Here is a 17,283-nt window from a genome sequence, read left to right as displayed (position 1 = left end):
TTGCAGGGGCATTACATAGCCCAAAAGGCATTCTTCTGAATGCAAACGTCCCAAAGGGGCACGTAAAAGTGGTTTTGTGTTGGTCTTCAGGAGCAACCGGGATTTGGTTGTATCCCGAATACCCATCTAAGAAACAAAAGAATTCTTTCCTAGCTAGATGATCCAGCATTTGGTCAATAAAAGGAAGGGGAAATGATCCTTTCGGGTAGCATTATTTAATTTCCTGTAGTCTTGACAAATCCTCCACCCAGTTAATTTTTTGGTGGCTATTAACTCTTGTTTTTACTATCTGAGATGGGATAGATTATACCTGCATCAAGCCATTTGATGATTTCTTTTCTTACCACTTCCTTCATATTGGGATTCAGCCTCCTTTGATGCTCCACAGATGAGCTGTCAGGGTCTTGGAGCAAAATCTTGTGCATGCAAATTGTTGGGCTAATTCCTTTTGTGTCAGCCATGGTCAAGCCAATTGCTCCTTTGTAGTCTTTGAGCTTTTGTGTGAGTTGAATTTCCTGTTCATGGGTTAGCAAAGAAGAAATAATCACAGGGAGAGTGTTGTCTTTACCTAAATAAGTGTATTTCAGGTGTTCAGGTAAGGGTTTTAACTCCAAGGTAGGTGGTTGCTCTACTGAAGGCAATTTCGGTCTTTGCTCCTGCTCTGATCGGTTTAAAGATTCAAAGACCCTTTCTTTCCTTCCCTGGGGTTGGTGGAAACTGATGGATGCAATGTATTCCTCCAACTCTTCAAAGTCCTTCATGTCTATCTCTGGCTGCAAATGCTCCTGCTGTTCTTCTCTTATGACCGAGTCAAGGATCGAAATACTAAAGCATTCCTCAGTGTCATCTTCATCGAACTTTATTGCTTTCATGACATTAAACTTCACTTCTTCTCCATTTACACTCATAGAAAGTTCTCCCTTTCTGACATTTATGATAGCATCACCGGTAGCCAGGAATGGTCTGCCCAGAATTATTGGAACTTCTTGATCTGCTTTAAAGTCTAAGATGATGAAGTCAGCTGGTAGAATGAACTTGTCTACTTGGACAAGGATATTATCAATTTTTCCTTATGGCTTGGGTATAGATCGGTCTGCAAGTTGAAGAGTGACTTTGGTTGGTCTTGCTGCTCCTATGTCAAGCTGCTTGAAGATGGACGCTGGCATTAGATTTACACTTGAGCCCGGATCACAAAGTGCCCGACCAAGATAGTTCTTCCCAACTGTACACGGGATGGTGAATATACCAGGATCTTTTAGTTTGGGAGGAATTTTAGTCAGGTACTTGCACGACTGTTGAGTGAGGGCTACGGTCTCAAACTCTTCGATCTTTCTTCTTTTTGACAAAATGTCCTTCATAAATTTTGCATACGAAGGCATTTGCTCCAGAGCTTCTACCAGAGGAATGTTTATGTGAAGTTGTTTCATCAAGTCAAGAAACTGGCTAAACTGCTTATCCTCGTGTTGCTTTTTCAACCTCTGTGGAAAAGGAGGCTCAATCGGCTCACTCCTTCTCTTGCATGGGGGAACATAAGTTGGAACTGAAACTGGTTCACTGACTTTTGTTGCTCCAAGGTCTGCTACAGGTGTTGCATCATCCGGTTTGATTTCAGCAGACTCATTGCTCTGGACCTTCTCTTCTAGACCTGTCTGAGTTTCAAGGTGTGAAGGGTCAGTGGCTTCTTCAACTTCCTTTCCTATAGTCTGTTTTGCTGGTTCGCGCTTTCGAGGTCGTGCCACTAAATCTGGGGGTGGTAAAGTCTTTCCATCTCGTAGGCTTATAGCATTACAATGCTCCTGGTTATCCTGAGACGACTTTTCTGTGTCACTAGGGAGTGTCCCTGGTTGCCTCTGTTTGAGTGCTCCAGCCAGCTGACCAATTTGGGTTTCTAGGTTTCGCATAGCTGCGCTATTCTGATTCATGTACTCCTTGACAGAAGTCTCAAAGGATTGGGACTTCCCTTCACCCTTATCCCAGTTTTGTTGGTTCTGCCTGGGATACGGGGGTCGGTTCTGGTAGTTTCCTCCACTTCCTCCAGCACTATTCTGATTCCTCCAGCCTCGGTTATTGTTCCCTTGATAGTTGTCATTGCTCCTGTTGTTGTTGTCATATCCTCCTGCATAGCACACAGCAGCTAGATTGTTACAGTCCTCATATTCATGAGGACGTCCACAAGTAGGGCAACTCTGACTTGATTGAGTCAAGAGAAGTTGCTCAGTTGGTTTTTTCTGTTCCATGGGCTTCCAGTTTTTTATAGTGTTCTGGAGCGAAGCCATTTGTGCTGAAAGAGCATCAGATGAGCTTAGCTCAAGAACTCCTGCTTTCTTAGGAGCACTGTGTCGTGTGGAAGGCCATGAAATATGTTTTTTTGAAAGTTTTTCCAGCAACTGGTAGGTTTCTGGATAAGTAAAGTCCAAAAGATCTCCCCCTGCAGCTGCATCAACAGTTGCTTTCAATGGTGGGGTTAAGCCATGATAAAACGTGTGAATGATGCCCCAATCAGAAACTCCATGATTCGGGAAAATTCGTATCAACTCTTTAAAGCGTTCCCACACTTCATACAGACTTTCTCCATCATACATTTGAAAGGAAGCTATATCAGCCCTCACTTGGGCTTGTTTTGCTTGGGAGAAAAATCGGGTAACAAATTGTTCCGCCAATTGTTCCCAATTGGTGGAGTTTGGGGGGCAATGTCCTCCTCCACTCTTTGGCTTTTCCAGCTAAGGAAAATGGAAAAAGCCACATCCGCATGTTTTCTTCCGAAATACCATGAACTTTGAAATTATCAACTATCTCAGTGAAATTGTCCAAATGACTGTGAGGGTCTTCCATGGGTAGTCCATGGAACTGACCAGCGTTCATAATCATTTGGAACATTGCAGGTTTTATTTCAAAGTTCGGGATATTCAAAGGAGGGGGAACATAGCCTCGTTCTGGACCATTTCTGAAGGGAGCAGCCATATCATTCAATGATGGCCCTCTTTCTTCATTCGGTCCATGCTCATGATTATGATTTCCATATTTATCATTGTTTACTACCTCCTCCATTGTAATGTTTCTCAACCTTTGAACTCTTCTTCTATTTCTGAAGGTTCTCTCGGGTTCTGGATCAAAAAGTACTATTTCCAGTCCAAGTTCTGTAGGTTCTGTGCTCATACAAATGGATGAGGTCTATCAAAACAAAAAGACTGAAATAAAATAACAAAAATGTTTCCTTAAAAACACCCTTTCTTGCCAAATGATCCCCGGCAACGGCGCCAATTGCTTGGTCGAACCGAGAGCTGCTCGGGAATATCTTTTCTGAGAGCAAGAGTGCAGAGTAATAATCAGGATTGCCAACAGGAACAATCTACTCTGACTAAGAGCAACCCTCTTCAACTATACGCAAGCGTACGTGTCAAGCAATATAGGGTATTGTAGCCCCAGATTTATTGTCCTCAGGGAGCAGTTGTGAAGTAAGAAACGCTAAAGGAAACTTAATTTGTAAAATGGAGCAATAAAAGAAAGTACTATTCTCGGCTAAGCTTCACAAAGAGCAATCTCTGGGCAGCTAGTTAAACAATGTTAACCATTCTGAACCAGATGAGCGCAGTAAATGACTTAGCACGGTCATCGAATAAAAAAAAATATCAATTTAAGTAACGTCAAGAGCAGTCAATGAAATGAAAGTAAGAGCATCAGCTGGTAAAACACAGTTTAGTTATCGTGAGGGAAAGGTTGTGATAGAAGTTTGAATTAAGATTAATTTTAGAAAAAGTCAAGTAGGTGTCACGGGTTCCATGTTTTCATCCCTTTGGTTAACCCTGCTTGGTAGCATATTTTACAAGTGGATTTTGCTCCTTCCCTTGTTTTGTTATAGGTAAGCAGAGGGCAGGGCCCTACTCTCCACGTTACTCCATAGTACTTGGAATTATATGCAAGGAAACCATGCTGCCTTTTCAAAAGAGCATGGATTCACATGGCAGTGCTCCCCATTCCAGTTGTTTCTCCCTCCTTTCTTCAGGCTAAACTACCCCAGGATTTTGAGAATGCTCCACACGCCTTTGTCAGTGTTTCATCAACCGAGTGGACCCGGGATGAGGTTGCCATCCCAAAGGGTTTCACAAAATCAATAAATTAAACCAAAGAGCAACTCAAAATTCATTTATAAAATATGTGTTCCTTACAAAGTTATCCTAAGACAAAAGGGATTACTTCTATGGAACTCTCACCTACTTAGAGGAAGTTAGCTCCTAGTGAGCATTTTTACAAAAAGAAAACAAAGAGATAACGAGTCCTAGGATGGGCGTTGATGATCCCCTTTGTGAGGATTGCTTGTTCCTTTTATAGGGTTCTTCATTTGATCTCCATTGTTCCTTTCATCAAGGGTCATGCTTTGTCTAAATCCTCTCCAATCTTAGCCTTGCTTCTTGCCAGCTTGACCTTAAATGGAAGTGGTCCCCCTTGCTTTTGGCTCCCTTTGTGAGTAGGAGTATCGGATTCAGGGAGGCACCTCCACTCCTTCTGCTGCAGCTGACGTGGCTGCTTTTGATTGCTCAGCTCTCTTGCTTCCGTACTGTAGCAGAGGTAGCACCTCTACCTTCTCTGTTGTGGCTGACGTGGCGGCTTCCCATTGCCTTCTTTGACTGTTGTTGTACTGCAGCAGGTTTTTCCTTTTTGCGCAACCCTCATTCCTCTCTCTTCATTTTGTGGTTCCTTCTGATGGCCTTAGGTGTCCTGAACAAAGCAAACTAACCCAATAGTCATATGTGAAAAAGATAATGTTAAATTTTCTCCAGATCTACCTTAATTCCCATTTTCGGTATTGCTCTGGTCCACTATTCAAAACAGTTGCTCTATTTGGAAAGAAGAAGGTTGAGTGGAGTGATTTATAACCAAACATGGGTTTTGTGGAACAATTTACACTTAATGGGCCTCAACTTTTGAGGACCATCAACCATCCATTGATGAACCACCCAAGTTAGAATTAATGGATCAACAGGCCATTCTTGTTTTATGAACAATGCCTAAAAGCCTTTGAAGAGCTAAAAAATAAACTGATCACTACTCCTATAATTGTAGCACCTGATTGGTCATTACCATTTGAGGTAATGACTGATGCAAGTGAGTGGGCATTGGGTGCTGTTTTAGGACAGCGCAAAAATAAAATTTTCCACTCCATTTATTATGCAAGTAAAGTCTTGCAAGGTGCTCAATTGAACTATACTGTAACAGAAAAGGAACTCCTTGCTGTAATTTTTGCATTTGAAAAATTTAGGAGTTGTTATCAAAAAAAAAAAAAAATTTAGGAGTTATTTGTTTGGAGCAAAAATAATTGTGCATACTGATCATTCTGCAATTAAATATCTAATGGAAAAGAAAGATAGCAAACCAAGGCTTATTAGATGGATGTTACTCCTTCAATAATTCCAAGTTCAAATTGTGGATAGGAGTGGCACCCAAAATCAGATAGCTGACCATTTATCTAGGCTTAAGCTAGAAAAGAATGAACAAGACTTAGAGCCAATCAGGGACATGTTCCCTGATGAAGCTTTGTTAGCTATAAAATCTATAAATACGCCTTGGTATTGCTGATTTAGCCAATTACTTGGCTGCTGGATTGATAAGTGAGGAATTAAATTCCCATCAGAAAAAGAAATTTCTCCATGATTCTAAATTTTACTTTTGGGATGACCCCTATCTTTTCAAAAGGTGTGCTGACCAAATCCTTAGAAAATGTGTTCCTGAAAGTGAACAAGAGGGAATTTTAAGTAGCTGCCATAGCTCCCCTTATGGAGGACATTATGGAGGAGTGAGGACAGCTGCTAAAGTCTTGAAGGCTGGATTTTATTGGCCAAGACTATTTAAGAATGCTTATACATTAGCTAAGAACTGTGATAGATGCCAAAGAACTGGCAACATTACACGTAGAAATGAAATGCCACTCAACCCAATTCTTGAAGTTGAGGTGTTTGATGTGTTGGGGATTGACTTCATGGGTCCTTTCCCCCTTCGAATGGCAATAGGTTACATATTGGTAGCTATTGATTATGTGTCAAAATGGATAGAGGCAGTGGCATCTCCCACTAATGAAACCAAGACTGTATATAAGTTCCTCAAGAGTTACACTTTTACAAGGTTTGGCACACCTAGATGTGTGATCAATGATGGAGGGGGACATTTCATTAGCAAACAGTTTGAGAACCTCCTTGCTAAATATGGTGTTAAGCATAGGGTGGCCACACCTTACCACCCTCAAACTAGTGGCCAAGTGGAGGTGACTAACAGGGAAATAAAGAAAAATCTGGAGAAAGTAGTAGGACTTTCAAGGAAGGATTGGTCCTTAAAATTAGAAAACTCTCTTTGGGCATATAGGACTGCCTATAGGACACCCATAGGATGCTCACCATATAGACTGATCTTTGGTAAAGCATGCCACTTGCCATTGGAGTTGGAGTACAAAGCCTATTGGGCTCTAGCTAAGCTCGACATGGATTACAAACTTTCTGCTGAAAATAGGCTTCTGCAGCTTAATAACTTCAATGAATCTAAGCAGAACTCTTACGAAAATGCTAAGCTATATAAAGAGAAAATGAAAAGATGGCATGACAACCAAATTCAGGATAGAAGTTTAGAACCAGGTCAACATGTCCTACTTTTTAATTCTAGGCTTAAACTTTTCCCTAGTAAATTGAAGTCACGTTGGTCAGGCCCATTCAAAATTGTTGAAGTCTTCCCACATGGAGCAGTAGAGATTATATCTGAAAAAGATGGGAGGAAATTTAAAGTAAATGGGCAGAGATTAAAAATATATCATGTTGAACCTTTAGTCAGGGACAAAGCCATTATTCCCTTGGCTGAACCTTCTGTATCATAGCATACTTGGGTTAGTAATTAGTTTAGGCAGTTAGAGTCATCGTATGGTTAATATATATTATGCAGCTGATTGTGGTTGTAGAAGAATGACATAAGATTGACTCTGTGGTGCCCATCATATGAGTAATTTTTTAATAATGTGAACATGCCCTGGGTTGTATCCCTTTGCTTAACTGTGGTTTATAATGATACTGTGATGAGATTTTCATTTTGAGCGCTTAGTTTTCTTAGTTTTCTTGGAGACGAATGCAAAAGGAAGAACACCACTCTTGAAGGGATTCAAGAAGACCAACTTTCAGTGCAACTCGTGGTTTTATTTCTCTTTTCTTAAGCTTTTCATAGAATTCTACATTTTGAATTGGTGAAGAACCTTATCGGTCTATTACTTCTACTTTTACTATTTCTTTCCTTTGAGAATAAAAATCATGTTTACTGTTAATTCAGATTTCGTTTTTGCTTTATTTTTCAACATGCATTGCTAAATCTTTTCTGGAATTCTGATGGAGATGATGAGTACCCATTAATAATCTGAACTGTTGTGCATGTTCTTGATGTTTGAGTAGTGAATATTTTTTGGTTTAAGTTCCATGGGAATGGGCTTAAAGATTCTTGCATGAACTTATATTGGGAAATTTGAGTTTATGCTTTTCATTAATTCAAGTTTTCAAGATTAGGAATAATCTAGGAAAAAATTTGATTACAAGTCATCAGTAAAATGATTCAAGATTAAGGGATTAATGTGAATCATTTCACAAACTGAATTTGGGAAAGTTTAGTGGGATTCTACAAAAAGTCAGATTCCATCAATTTTAGGTGCTACAACAGTTAAACGCAGACATGCAATATTCAGGGAAAAGTCATTGAAGTCAGGATTCTGGAATTTTTAATATTCATTTTTACTCTTATAAATGTGTTCTTGCTGTTCTTAATATAGTTTACAATTCAGAAAATACAATATTCATGCCTGAGTTATTTTTAGGGGGAGGGAATGTTATGATTTTTTATTTTATTATTATTATTATTATTTTCTGAATTGTTGGGTTGTTTAAGTAGTGGGTAGTTATTTGAATTTTAACTTTCCTAAAGAATAGGTCACAGCTATTAGTGGATCCTATTTAGTGTTAGTGGGCAGTTATTTTTAAAGTTGTCTTGTATTATCTATTTAAACCTTTAGGTATTTGAATAAAAGTATCAGATCAGATTAGAAAAGTTATTCCAAAAGGCACTCTGTGCAAGAGGTCATGCTTCCTCAGTAAAGCCATTTGAGATCAGGCTTCCTCAATAAAGTCAAATTTCCATTTTTATTTATTGTGTTCGTAACAATTGGTATCAAAGCTCAGGCATGGAAAAACGCGTTCAAAAATTGGAAGATGTTGTCCAGTCTTTGTCAGAGCAATTCAAGGAGATGTTCAACTAATTCTCCAACCGGTTGGACGTCTTGGTGGCTAACAGGCAAAACTATATGAGACCCGCGATCATCTTTCCTGCTCAGAATGTGGGACAGACCATAACAGTCAGCAACACCAAAGGCTCACCTTTATCCACTCCCACCAACGGTGCTGCATCTTCCGGCAGTGGCACCTCCTCCACCAGTTTGACTCCCATTCGCTATAATGATGCATTCACTCTAGGCCATCGCTGCAAACAATTGTTCACCATCTAAGAAATGACAAAAGAGAGCGACGATGAGGCGGTGATGGACGAAAGTGAAGGAGAAACGAACATTGAAGATGATTCAATTACTTGATGTTAAATTTACTCTTGAGGACAAGAGTTATTTTTAGGGGGGAATGTTATGATTTTTTATTTTATTATTATTATTATTTTCTGAATTGTTGGGTTGTTTAAATAGTGGGTAGTTATTTGAATTTTAACTTTCCTAAAGAATAGGTCATAGCTATTAGTGGATCCTATTTAGTGTTAGTGGGCAGTTATTTTTAAAGTTGTCTTGTATTATCTATTTAAACCTTTAGGTATTTGAATAAAAGTATCATATCAGATTAGAAAAGTTATTCCAAAAGGCACTCTGTGCAAGAGGTCAGGCTTCCTCAGTAAAGCCATTTGAGGTCAAGCTTCCTCAATAAAGCCAAATTTCTATTTTTATTTATTGTGTTCGTAACAATTGGTATCAGAGCACATGCATGGATGAACGTGTGGAGAGATTGGAAAATGCAATGCAGTCCTTGTCAGAACAATTTAAGGAGATGTTCGCTCAACTTTCCAATAGGTTGGATGTTATGGCCACCACACCAACACGTCAGAAAGGGAATAATTCTGGAAACAGCTCCCATAATGCTTCATAATCACATGCAACATACGCTCCCAAGGTGGTCAAGTTGGATTTTCCGCAATTCAATGACAATGAAGACCCAACTAGTTGGCTATGCCGAGCTGAACAATTTTTCTAATATCATCACACCCCAGAAGAAGAACGAGTTTCACTAGCATCTTTCCATTTCACATGAGATGCTCAATTGTGGTACCAATTACTCATCCAAGACCATCCCCATATCACTTGGTTGGAGTTTCGGGAAGAAATACTGCAACGCTACGGTGCCAATCAATTTGTTGATTTCTTTGGGGAATTAACCAAGTTGGAGCAACATTGTACAATGCAAGAATACCAAAACCAATTTGAGAAATTGCTCTCCAAGGTTGGACGATTGGAGGTGTCAAGGCAGGTAAGTTGCTTCATAAGTGGGCTCTCTGAGACTCTTCGGGCGGATGTGCAAGCAAATCGACCCACTTCCTTATCTAATGCTATTGGGCTTGCCAAATTGTACGAGGCACGAAATAGCCAGATCTCCCCAAATACCACAAGTCCAACCCTTTCCCTTATGAATAACCCAACTCGGAGCGAAAATGCACCGGTCAAACGATTATCCTTTGATGAAATCTCAGAACGAAGACGGAATGGATTATGCTTTCGTTGTAATGAGACTTATGTACCGGGTCACCGTTGTAAGAAGTTATTCGCAATTCACGCTGTCATGGAGGGTAGCGACAGAGAAGCTGAGATGGAGCTCGAAGAGGAGCCGCCCGATAGGGGAAAATAGAATAAAAATAAAAGGAATTACTCTTGGGGACAAGAGTAATTTTTAGGGGGAAGGAATGTTACGAATCTTTTAGTTTTTATTTTAATTTATTTTATTATTTTGTTATTATTGCTAGACTAGTATTTGAATTTGTTTGAATAAGTCTTGGCAGTTTCCACAAGCCTAGCAAAGTGGGTAGAAGAAGTTTTAGGTGGTTCCTATTTTCATGCATTATGGCTTTCATGTGTAATTGTCTATTTAATTAGAGTTTTGATTAATAAAACATAACAGTTGAAATTATTAGTTTGGCACTGTGTGCAAGCAAGAGGTCAGACTTCTTTAGTAAAGCCACCATTTTTATTTCTTTTTGCTTTGTCATCTCTTTCTTTTGCCATCATTGTGTTACAAAAAATAGCCAAGATAGGGAAGAAAACCCAAGAAAAACCCTTGTACGTACCAGCTTGGTATCAGAGCTCAAGAAAAACCCAAGATTAAGGTTTTAAACCCCTTTTAAATGTGGTACTGGAAAAGATCAAGCACGTGTTCTCACTCTCACCTGCTCAACTCTCATATGTCAACTGAGCTACTACAATTTGGTTGGTTCTAATATCTCTTATGTCATAGGAGATAAAATTATCTTCTAGATACATATAAAACTATGTGGGACTCATATTTTTTTCTCTCTTCTCTTCACATTAACTCCATATAATTATATATATATATATATATATATATATATATATAAAAGATAATTTTATTTCTTTTAGCAAGAGAAACATCAGACCCAAGGAAAATAGTAATATAAGTGATTCAGGACAAAAATGTACGAATCTTTTATAAACACCATTTAGAAACTTGAATTGGGATCTTGGCAATTTATAATATTCAAATTAATTAGAATTATGTCAAGGAGTACGTTTTTCATTACACAGAACAATGCTTCAGATTTGTGTAGTCTTTGTTTAATTCTTGAAAACCATTACCTATTTCTTGATCTTATGTTCCACGCTATCTAGTTGGTGGATGCTTCAAATGTTCTTTAATGGGTAGAGAGAAAAAATTTTATTTTTTTATTCAATTCAAAAGTGTGCTGTTGTCGCTATTAAACAGGTACTCCCAATCAAGTGGTTCAGAAATTCATTCCCCCAAGCACATTGAATTAATTTTTTACCCTTTAAATGGATTTTTTTTTTTTTTTTTTTTGTAGCTGTTGAATTTTATTTTTATTTGCAATACATTAACTTATGAAGTACCGCGGGGAGGAGTACATGACAGATTTTTTTTTTTTAAGTTAAACCCTTAAAGTCTCATCACAAAAGTTAGTTCTCACGGTAAACAGAACTCAAAGTTCATATAAATCTCACACAAGATTTCTTATATTTTCAATGTGGGACTCAAATCTCATACCTTGTAGTTGAGCCATGTCATTCAATTACAACGGTGAGATATAGTGGAATAGTTTGATACAAATTGACACAAATCTTGGGATAGTCTTATCCCAAAAGCTAGCTCATAAGGTAGTAGAGCTCAAAATCTATATAAACCTCGCATCACAGACCCTTATATTTATGATGTGGGACTTGTTGAGTGTGGCTCATACTTCGCATGCTGATGAAGGCCCTAATTATCGGGGTCAGCAGAAAGGCAACTGGGGTCCCGCTCCCAGGTGAGCGGGCGGGGTCCGGGGGCAGCGCCCCCGACCCGTAGAGGCTAAGTACTATTGTGGGCCTCTGTTTTATTGTAATTTTCTTAGCAGTTTGGCTTGGGCCCATGAATAGCTGCTGTTAGGATTTTCTAATCCTATTTATATTTCCTTGTAAACCGAGCGACTTGTAACGAGTGGCGGTGAGGAAAATATAGTACAGACAAGCTGGACGTAGCCTTAATTGGGTGAACCAAGATAAATCATCGTGTCAATCTCTCTACTCTTATCTCTTTTACTGTTTTCTCGATTTTGTGTGATTGTCGATTTCCAACAGGACTTAAGTCTCATAACTTGCAATTGTATCACAACAATTAATCCCAGATATATGATAAATGTTTACCCTACACCTAGCAAAGTCATTGTTTGAGGATAAAATTTATAACTTTTGAGAATTGTGGGAGGCCCAAAATATGAAAAATAAATCTTCTAAAGTGAATATAGTGAGTAAATAAATACATCTAAAGTGGTAGCAAAATTGGTCAACACGACATGACACATTTGACACGAACATGAAACTGTTTAACCCGTACACAACAGGTATTCGTTGATGGGTCAAAAACTTGAACCCAGACACAACCCGCTACGGGTTGTGGGTTGACACAACATGACACAAAAAATTGAGAATTTATTTAAAAAATAAATAAAAATACCAAAAAAAACCTAAAATTGACACGTAAAACCACAAATTGATAGGAGACGACACGGGTTGACACGATAAAAATAGGATTTTATAATGTGAATTACTAAACACGATACTAATTTGTGTCAAAAACTCGAATTTGTGCACGACCCGTTTGAATCCTCATGTTGACACGACACACGTTTTGGCATGTTGGGCTGCGGGTCATGATATGTTTTGCCATACTATTTATCTTTAAATTATTCAATTAGTTACGATTATACTATATTTTATAAAATAAATAATAAATATATATTCTTCATTTTCTTATTTTAGAAACAAGTTTCATTTAGAATATTTTAAAACAATAAAATAGAATGCACTCTACGTCTTTTGTCAAACAGGTGCAGCTTCGACTCACGTGCTGTGCTCAGTCCTCGCACATGCTCACATACAACATATCATTTATTAACCATCCCTCCCCCGCCTCGTCTTTTCCTTTTTTTTTGAGTAAGGGGGGATTAGATACCATTTATTAACCCTTTACTACTTTTTTACCTCTTCCAATCCATTGTGTATATTTTTATTTTAAAAATCTCCATTCTTCTATAAATTAAAATTATTCAAATTTCTAATTCAATGCTATTCTTCTACCGTGGCCTTTTTATAATGGTTTGTAAACAATTTCGTATACTAAAATTAACAATAGTATTTTTACATTCTTTTAATATATTATTCTTACACTATTTTTAAAGTAATAAAACAAACAAAATTCTAACACACTTTTTTGTGAATTCTTAATTTTTTTAAGAAAACGAAAAGATATGAGGGATGGAGTGAATATACAGGTGTGCATGAAACATATTTTCATTTAAAATCATTATGTGAATATTATCAATATATGACAAATTTTATTGTTATAATTTTTTTAATAATATACTTTTTAAATATCCTTCAAAATAGTTGTCGTACAAATATCAGTTTCGAATAGTTTCAAATACTTTTAAGATATCTTTGGATATTCCAATTATTTGTGTTTTTCAATGTCTCTACTATTTGATAAGATTTATGTTTTTATATTGATATTATATTAATTTTACATTTTACATTTTACATTTAATAAAATATATTGAAATTCACACACATATCAGTTTTTTTAAAAGATTTGTTTCATTTCATCAATATTAAAATTGACATCAAAATATTTTTAGTACCATACTGATTTTTAATATAATATTGATCACAAATCACAATAGAAATGGATCCATTGTTTCTTGGATCTATTTTCTCTCTCGTCATCTAATACACCAATAAGTTGGATGTGGTAGTTACAAAAAAAATTAAAAAAATGGTTGGATGTGGTACAAGCTTGAAGGCCTGGTAAGATCTACCATAAATGAAGTACATGGGGTATACCTTTTTTTTATGTATCCCATGAGGAAGTTGGTTTTTTATTTTTCTAATAATAGGCAGCTGAGTTCTAAATTGCTTTTGAATTTTAAATTGTATTGTATATATATGGATTTTGTTAATTATCTATAAATGGAAAGAAACCCACAAAAATAAAATTGTCCCCGAAAGGAAAATGAAGGTGTCATAATAAGTGCAAATATTATATGGGTTTGTGTTTTCTAAAGTTATTTTAGATAATTTTATCTAATGTTCACTAAAACGACGTCGTTTTGGGACGGAAATCATAGTGTTTTTATAATTTTAATTTATTTCAGGGTTATAATAGTCTTTATCATTCTAATTTTTTAATTTTTCAACCCCAAAACGACGTCGTTTTGATGAATGTTAAACAAAGTTATCTAAAGTAACATTAGATACTTTTTTTCCCATATTATATAGACAATTGTTAAAAGGAAAAAATGTGTATCATTTTAAAGGATATCAAGTTGTGTCATTTTAAGTGAGAGAAAGAGATAGATAAAAGAGGAGAGAGTGGACAAAAAAAATATAAAAATATGAGTCTCACCTCTTTGTGAGAATAAAATAACATAAGTTATGTCATTTTATAGAATAATTGTTCGCTTATAAAAAAATGAAATGGATACTAGTTGTAAATGTACATAATCAGATTACGTGTCCAATTCACCCGAAGAAAAAAAAAACCCAAAGATTATATCTTGTGTAAATGTGTGTGTTTATATTACCTTATTTTGTGTTTGAAATAATTTATAATCAAAGGTTTTGTAAGAAAACTATTGAAAAAAATTAATTTTATAGAGAAATTGAAATCCAAACATGCTACTACTATTTGATAAGATACTATTACGCTCTATTAAAAAATATTAAAAAATTAATCATCAAAATCATCTGTCTTTAAATTCATAGCTGTGTTACATATATAGAACCAATTACAAGTTAATTTGAAATAATTTAGGCACCAACCAATATGAGAAAAACAATAATATAATTATAGATATTATTTATCTAAATCTGTAGAACTTGTTCTGTTTAAGTTCTTACTTTCAATGGAATGTTCATCACACCCAAAAAAAAAAAAAAAAAAAATTGTAATGAAAATATAGCTTATCCACATTGAAGTAGAGCGACCGAACAGCAGTTCATCGTATTGAAAATAGATTGTGACTCTGCACTCAACTTTTTGATCCCAAACAAGATTTTAACAAAATATTGAATATATGTACATTCAAGGGGTGAAAAAGGTCCTATTCCCTCACCCAAAAATGTGACTTATCATTCAAGTCTTCTTCTAAGTTTAAAAAATTTGCACTCAACATTGTAATCCTATTATCTCTAATTTCCCAGCTGGTGATTAAAAAAGTATTTAATAACCTTGTCAGTAGTAGAGAGGTATGAGAGAATTACTCTTTGGAAATATTCCAATCGGATCATTGCTTCGCAACTAATCCGATTCGGAGCGGGTCCAGGATTAAGGCTTTAAACTCCTCTCAAAGGTGGTACTGGGAAGATTCAAACACATGCTCTCACCCTCACCTGCTTAGCTCCCATGGTAGAACATCCATAGTATAGTTTGTAAAAATATTATATTAGTTTAACAAACACCCCTTTTGTTTTTCTCCACTTGGTAGTTTTTAAATTTTAATAGCAACAATTTGCAATTACTCTGCAATGTTCCCGAGTAACTTAACATTAAAGAAGAAGCTAACTAACTTTGAATCCGTATTATGGACCGTGCGAATGACCTATGCATATTAATGCTGACACGTGTCATATGCTTGTTCTTGGCATCACAAAAAAAAAAACTCTCAAAGAGTGTTCACATCTAATAATAAATCTTGCAGCTAAATGAGTCCTACCCTCATCAATGTTCTATAAATGCCTCCACATTCTCTTTATGTCCTATACCATCATCACTCCTTTCTCCTCTCTTTGATTCCCTGAGGTTCATTTTGGTGCTTTTCACAAGTTTTGCTAAAGAGTGAAGGGTTAATTTGTGTCTGCTTGCAACAATGGCTATGGCTAGATTACTAGCTGTTTTGATCTTGGCCCTCATTGCCACTTCCATGCTTCAAACAATGGTTGGTCTTTTAAGTTAATGTAGGAAAAAAAATACACATACACACACCCAAAAGGCACACATTCTTAAATATGTTATGTTTTGAAAGGTTCTCTCACATTTTTCTTGCTTGATTTTGTAGGTCTTGGCATCTCATGGACATGGAGGACACCACTACAATGACAAGGTATAACCAAAACTCTCTCCTCTCTTTCTTCCCTCACTTGTTTCACTCACTCTTTGTAGGAGGGTAAAGACCAAAAATCAAAATGGGGTTTTAGAATTTTGCTTTTTGAGGGTTGAATGCTGCATTTGCTGACTTCTATGATGCTTAATTGTGTTTTTTCTCAGAGTAAATATGGACCTGGCAGTCTCAAGAGCTACCGTAAGTGAAGTTCCTTCTACCATTTTTTTTTCCTTCTCCTTGTTTTTTATGTTAAAACAACTTGTAGATCTCTAGAATTTTGAACCAAACCACTACTCCCCATTAAACCCCGGATCCAGCCTTACCCTTAAATATTTATAAAGAGATTGTCTTATACATTCTAAACCATGACCCCGTGACCTTTAGGTAACTAAGGAACAATTTTACTGGTCATTTTATCTCTACAACTCTGAGCATTTTAAAAAAATCTATCAAACATCATCATCATAAATAACGAGCTTGTGTCTCTTAATCAGAAGTCTCGTGTTTAAGCTCTAAGAATGTAAAAAATGATCTTGGGAGAGTCATCTCTTTTTAGAATTTGACAGTACTCGAACCGAACTAGTCCGAAGGTGAGCCAATTGAGGAGACTTAAAAAAAAATAAAAATCTACAACACAAACAAAGAAACTAAGAACAATTTTCAGACAGGAAATGCTGGTTTTCTCATTATGACCATGGTCTCTGCAGTGTCATAGTGTCTTAACTCTTAATCTTTTAACTTTGACTGTGGTCAAAAAAATTTCCTGTAAAAGCTGCATCTTTTGAGTATTTGACTTTAATTTTCTTGATTTTGCTCTTTTTGGATGTGTGATTTGACTAGAATGCCCATCACAATGCTCGAGGAGGTGTGGCCAGACTCAGTACCACAAGCCCTGCATGTTTTTTTGTCAAAAGTGTTGTATGAAATGCCTGTGTGTGCCCCCAGGGTATTATGGGAACAAAGGTGTGTGCCCTTGTTACAACAACTGGAAGACCAAGAGGGGAGGACCCAAGTGCCCTTAAGTTTGTTCTTCATCAAATTAACAGAGATAGCTTTCCATATAATATAATTTCCCTTCTTCCTTTCAATGTTCTAACCAAATACATGCCCTTTTTGGTTGTACTTAATATGTTGTTGTATTGAGGATACTTTTCTAGTTAGTATGTGGGGTCCTCTACATGCCACTCCTTGATGCTTTTTCTCTTCTTTTCTTTGCTTTTAAATGAGTGTGTTTAATGCTATTGCTGTCATCTATGGAACTTCTAATGCTTTGTTATCAGCTTTTTTTTCCTTTGTTGTATGAACAATGGCAAGCATGTTCTTTGTGACAAATTATTATCATGTTTCCAATATTACATAAGTGGCATCAATGCATTTAAGCTTGTGGGTCCTGAT

General features: G+C 36.6%; 1 protein-coding gene across 1 annotated transcript; it reads left to right on the top strand.

Moving 5' to 3' along the window:
- The first annotated feature begins 15,642 nt into the window (after positions 1 to 15,642).
- Positions 15,643 to 16,913, top strand: LOC133299663 (gibberellin-regulated protein 6-like). The gene is made up of 4 exons (XM_061499145.1): positions 15,643 to 15,723; positions 15,844 to 15,888; positions 16,053 to 16,086; positions 16,729 to 16,913. The coding sequence occupies exons 1-4, from the start codon at positions 15,655 to 15,657 to the stop codon at positions 16,908 to 16,910; spliced, it is 330 nt and encodes a 109-aa protein (XP_061355129.1). The 5' UTR covers positions 15,643 to 15,654; the 3' UTR covers positions 16,911 to 16,913.
- Positions 16,914 to 17,283: the final 370 nt, after the last annotated feature.

The sequence above is a fragment of the Gastrolobium bilobum genome, unplaced genomic scaffold (genome assembly GCF_033153095.1).
Source record: "Gastrolobium bilobum isolate Gb01-03AN ecotype WA unplaced genomic scaffold, APGP_CSIRO_Gbil_v1 utg16926, whole genome shotgun sequence".
Lineage (NCBI taxonomy): Eukaryota > Viridiplantae > Streptophyta > Magnoliopsida > Fabales > Fabaceae > Gastrolobium > Gastrolobium bilobum.
This window is presented reverse-complemented; position numbering and strand designations above follow the sequence as displayed.

Excerpts from the sequence above, each read along its gene's own strand:
- LOC133299663 (XM_061499145.1), top strand. The coding sequence starts at position 15,655 with ATGGCTATGGCTAGATTACTAGCTGTTTTGATCTTGGCCCTCATTGCC. Across the intron at positions 15,724-15,843 it reads CTTCCATGCTTCAAACAATG|GTCTTGGCATCTCATGGACA; the intron begins GTTGGTCTTTTA and ends TTGATTTTGTAG. Across the intron at positions 15,889-16,052 it reads GACACCACTACAATGACAAG|AGTAAATATGGACCTGGCAG; the intron begins GTATAACCAAAA and ends GTTTTTTCTCAG.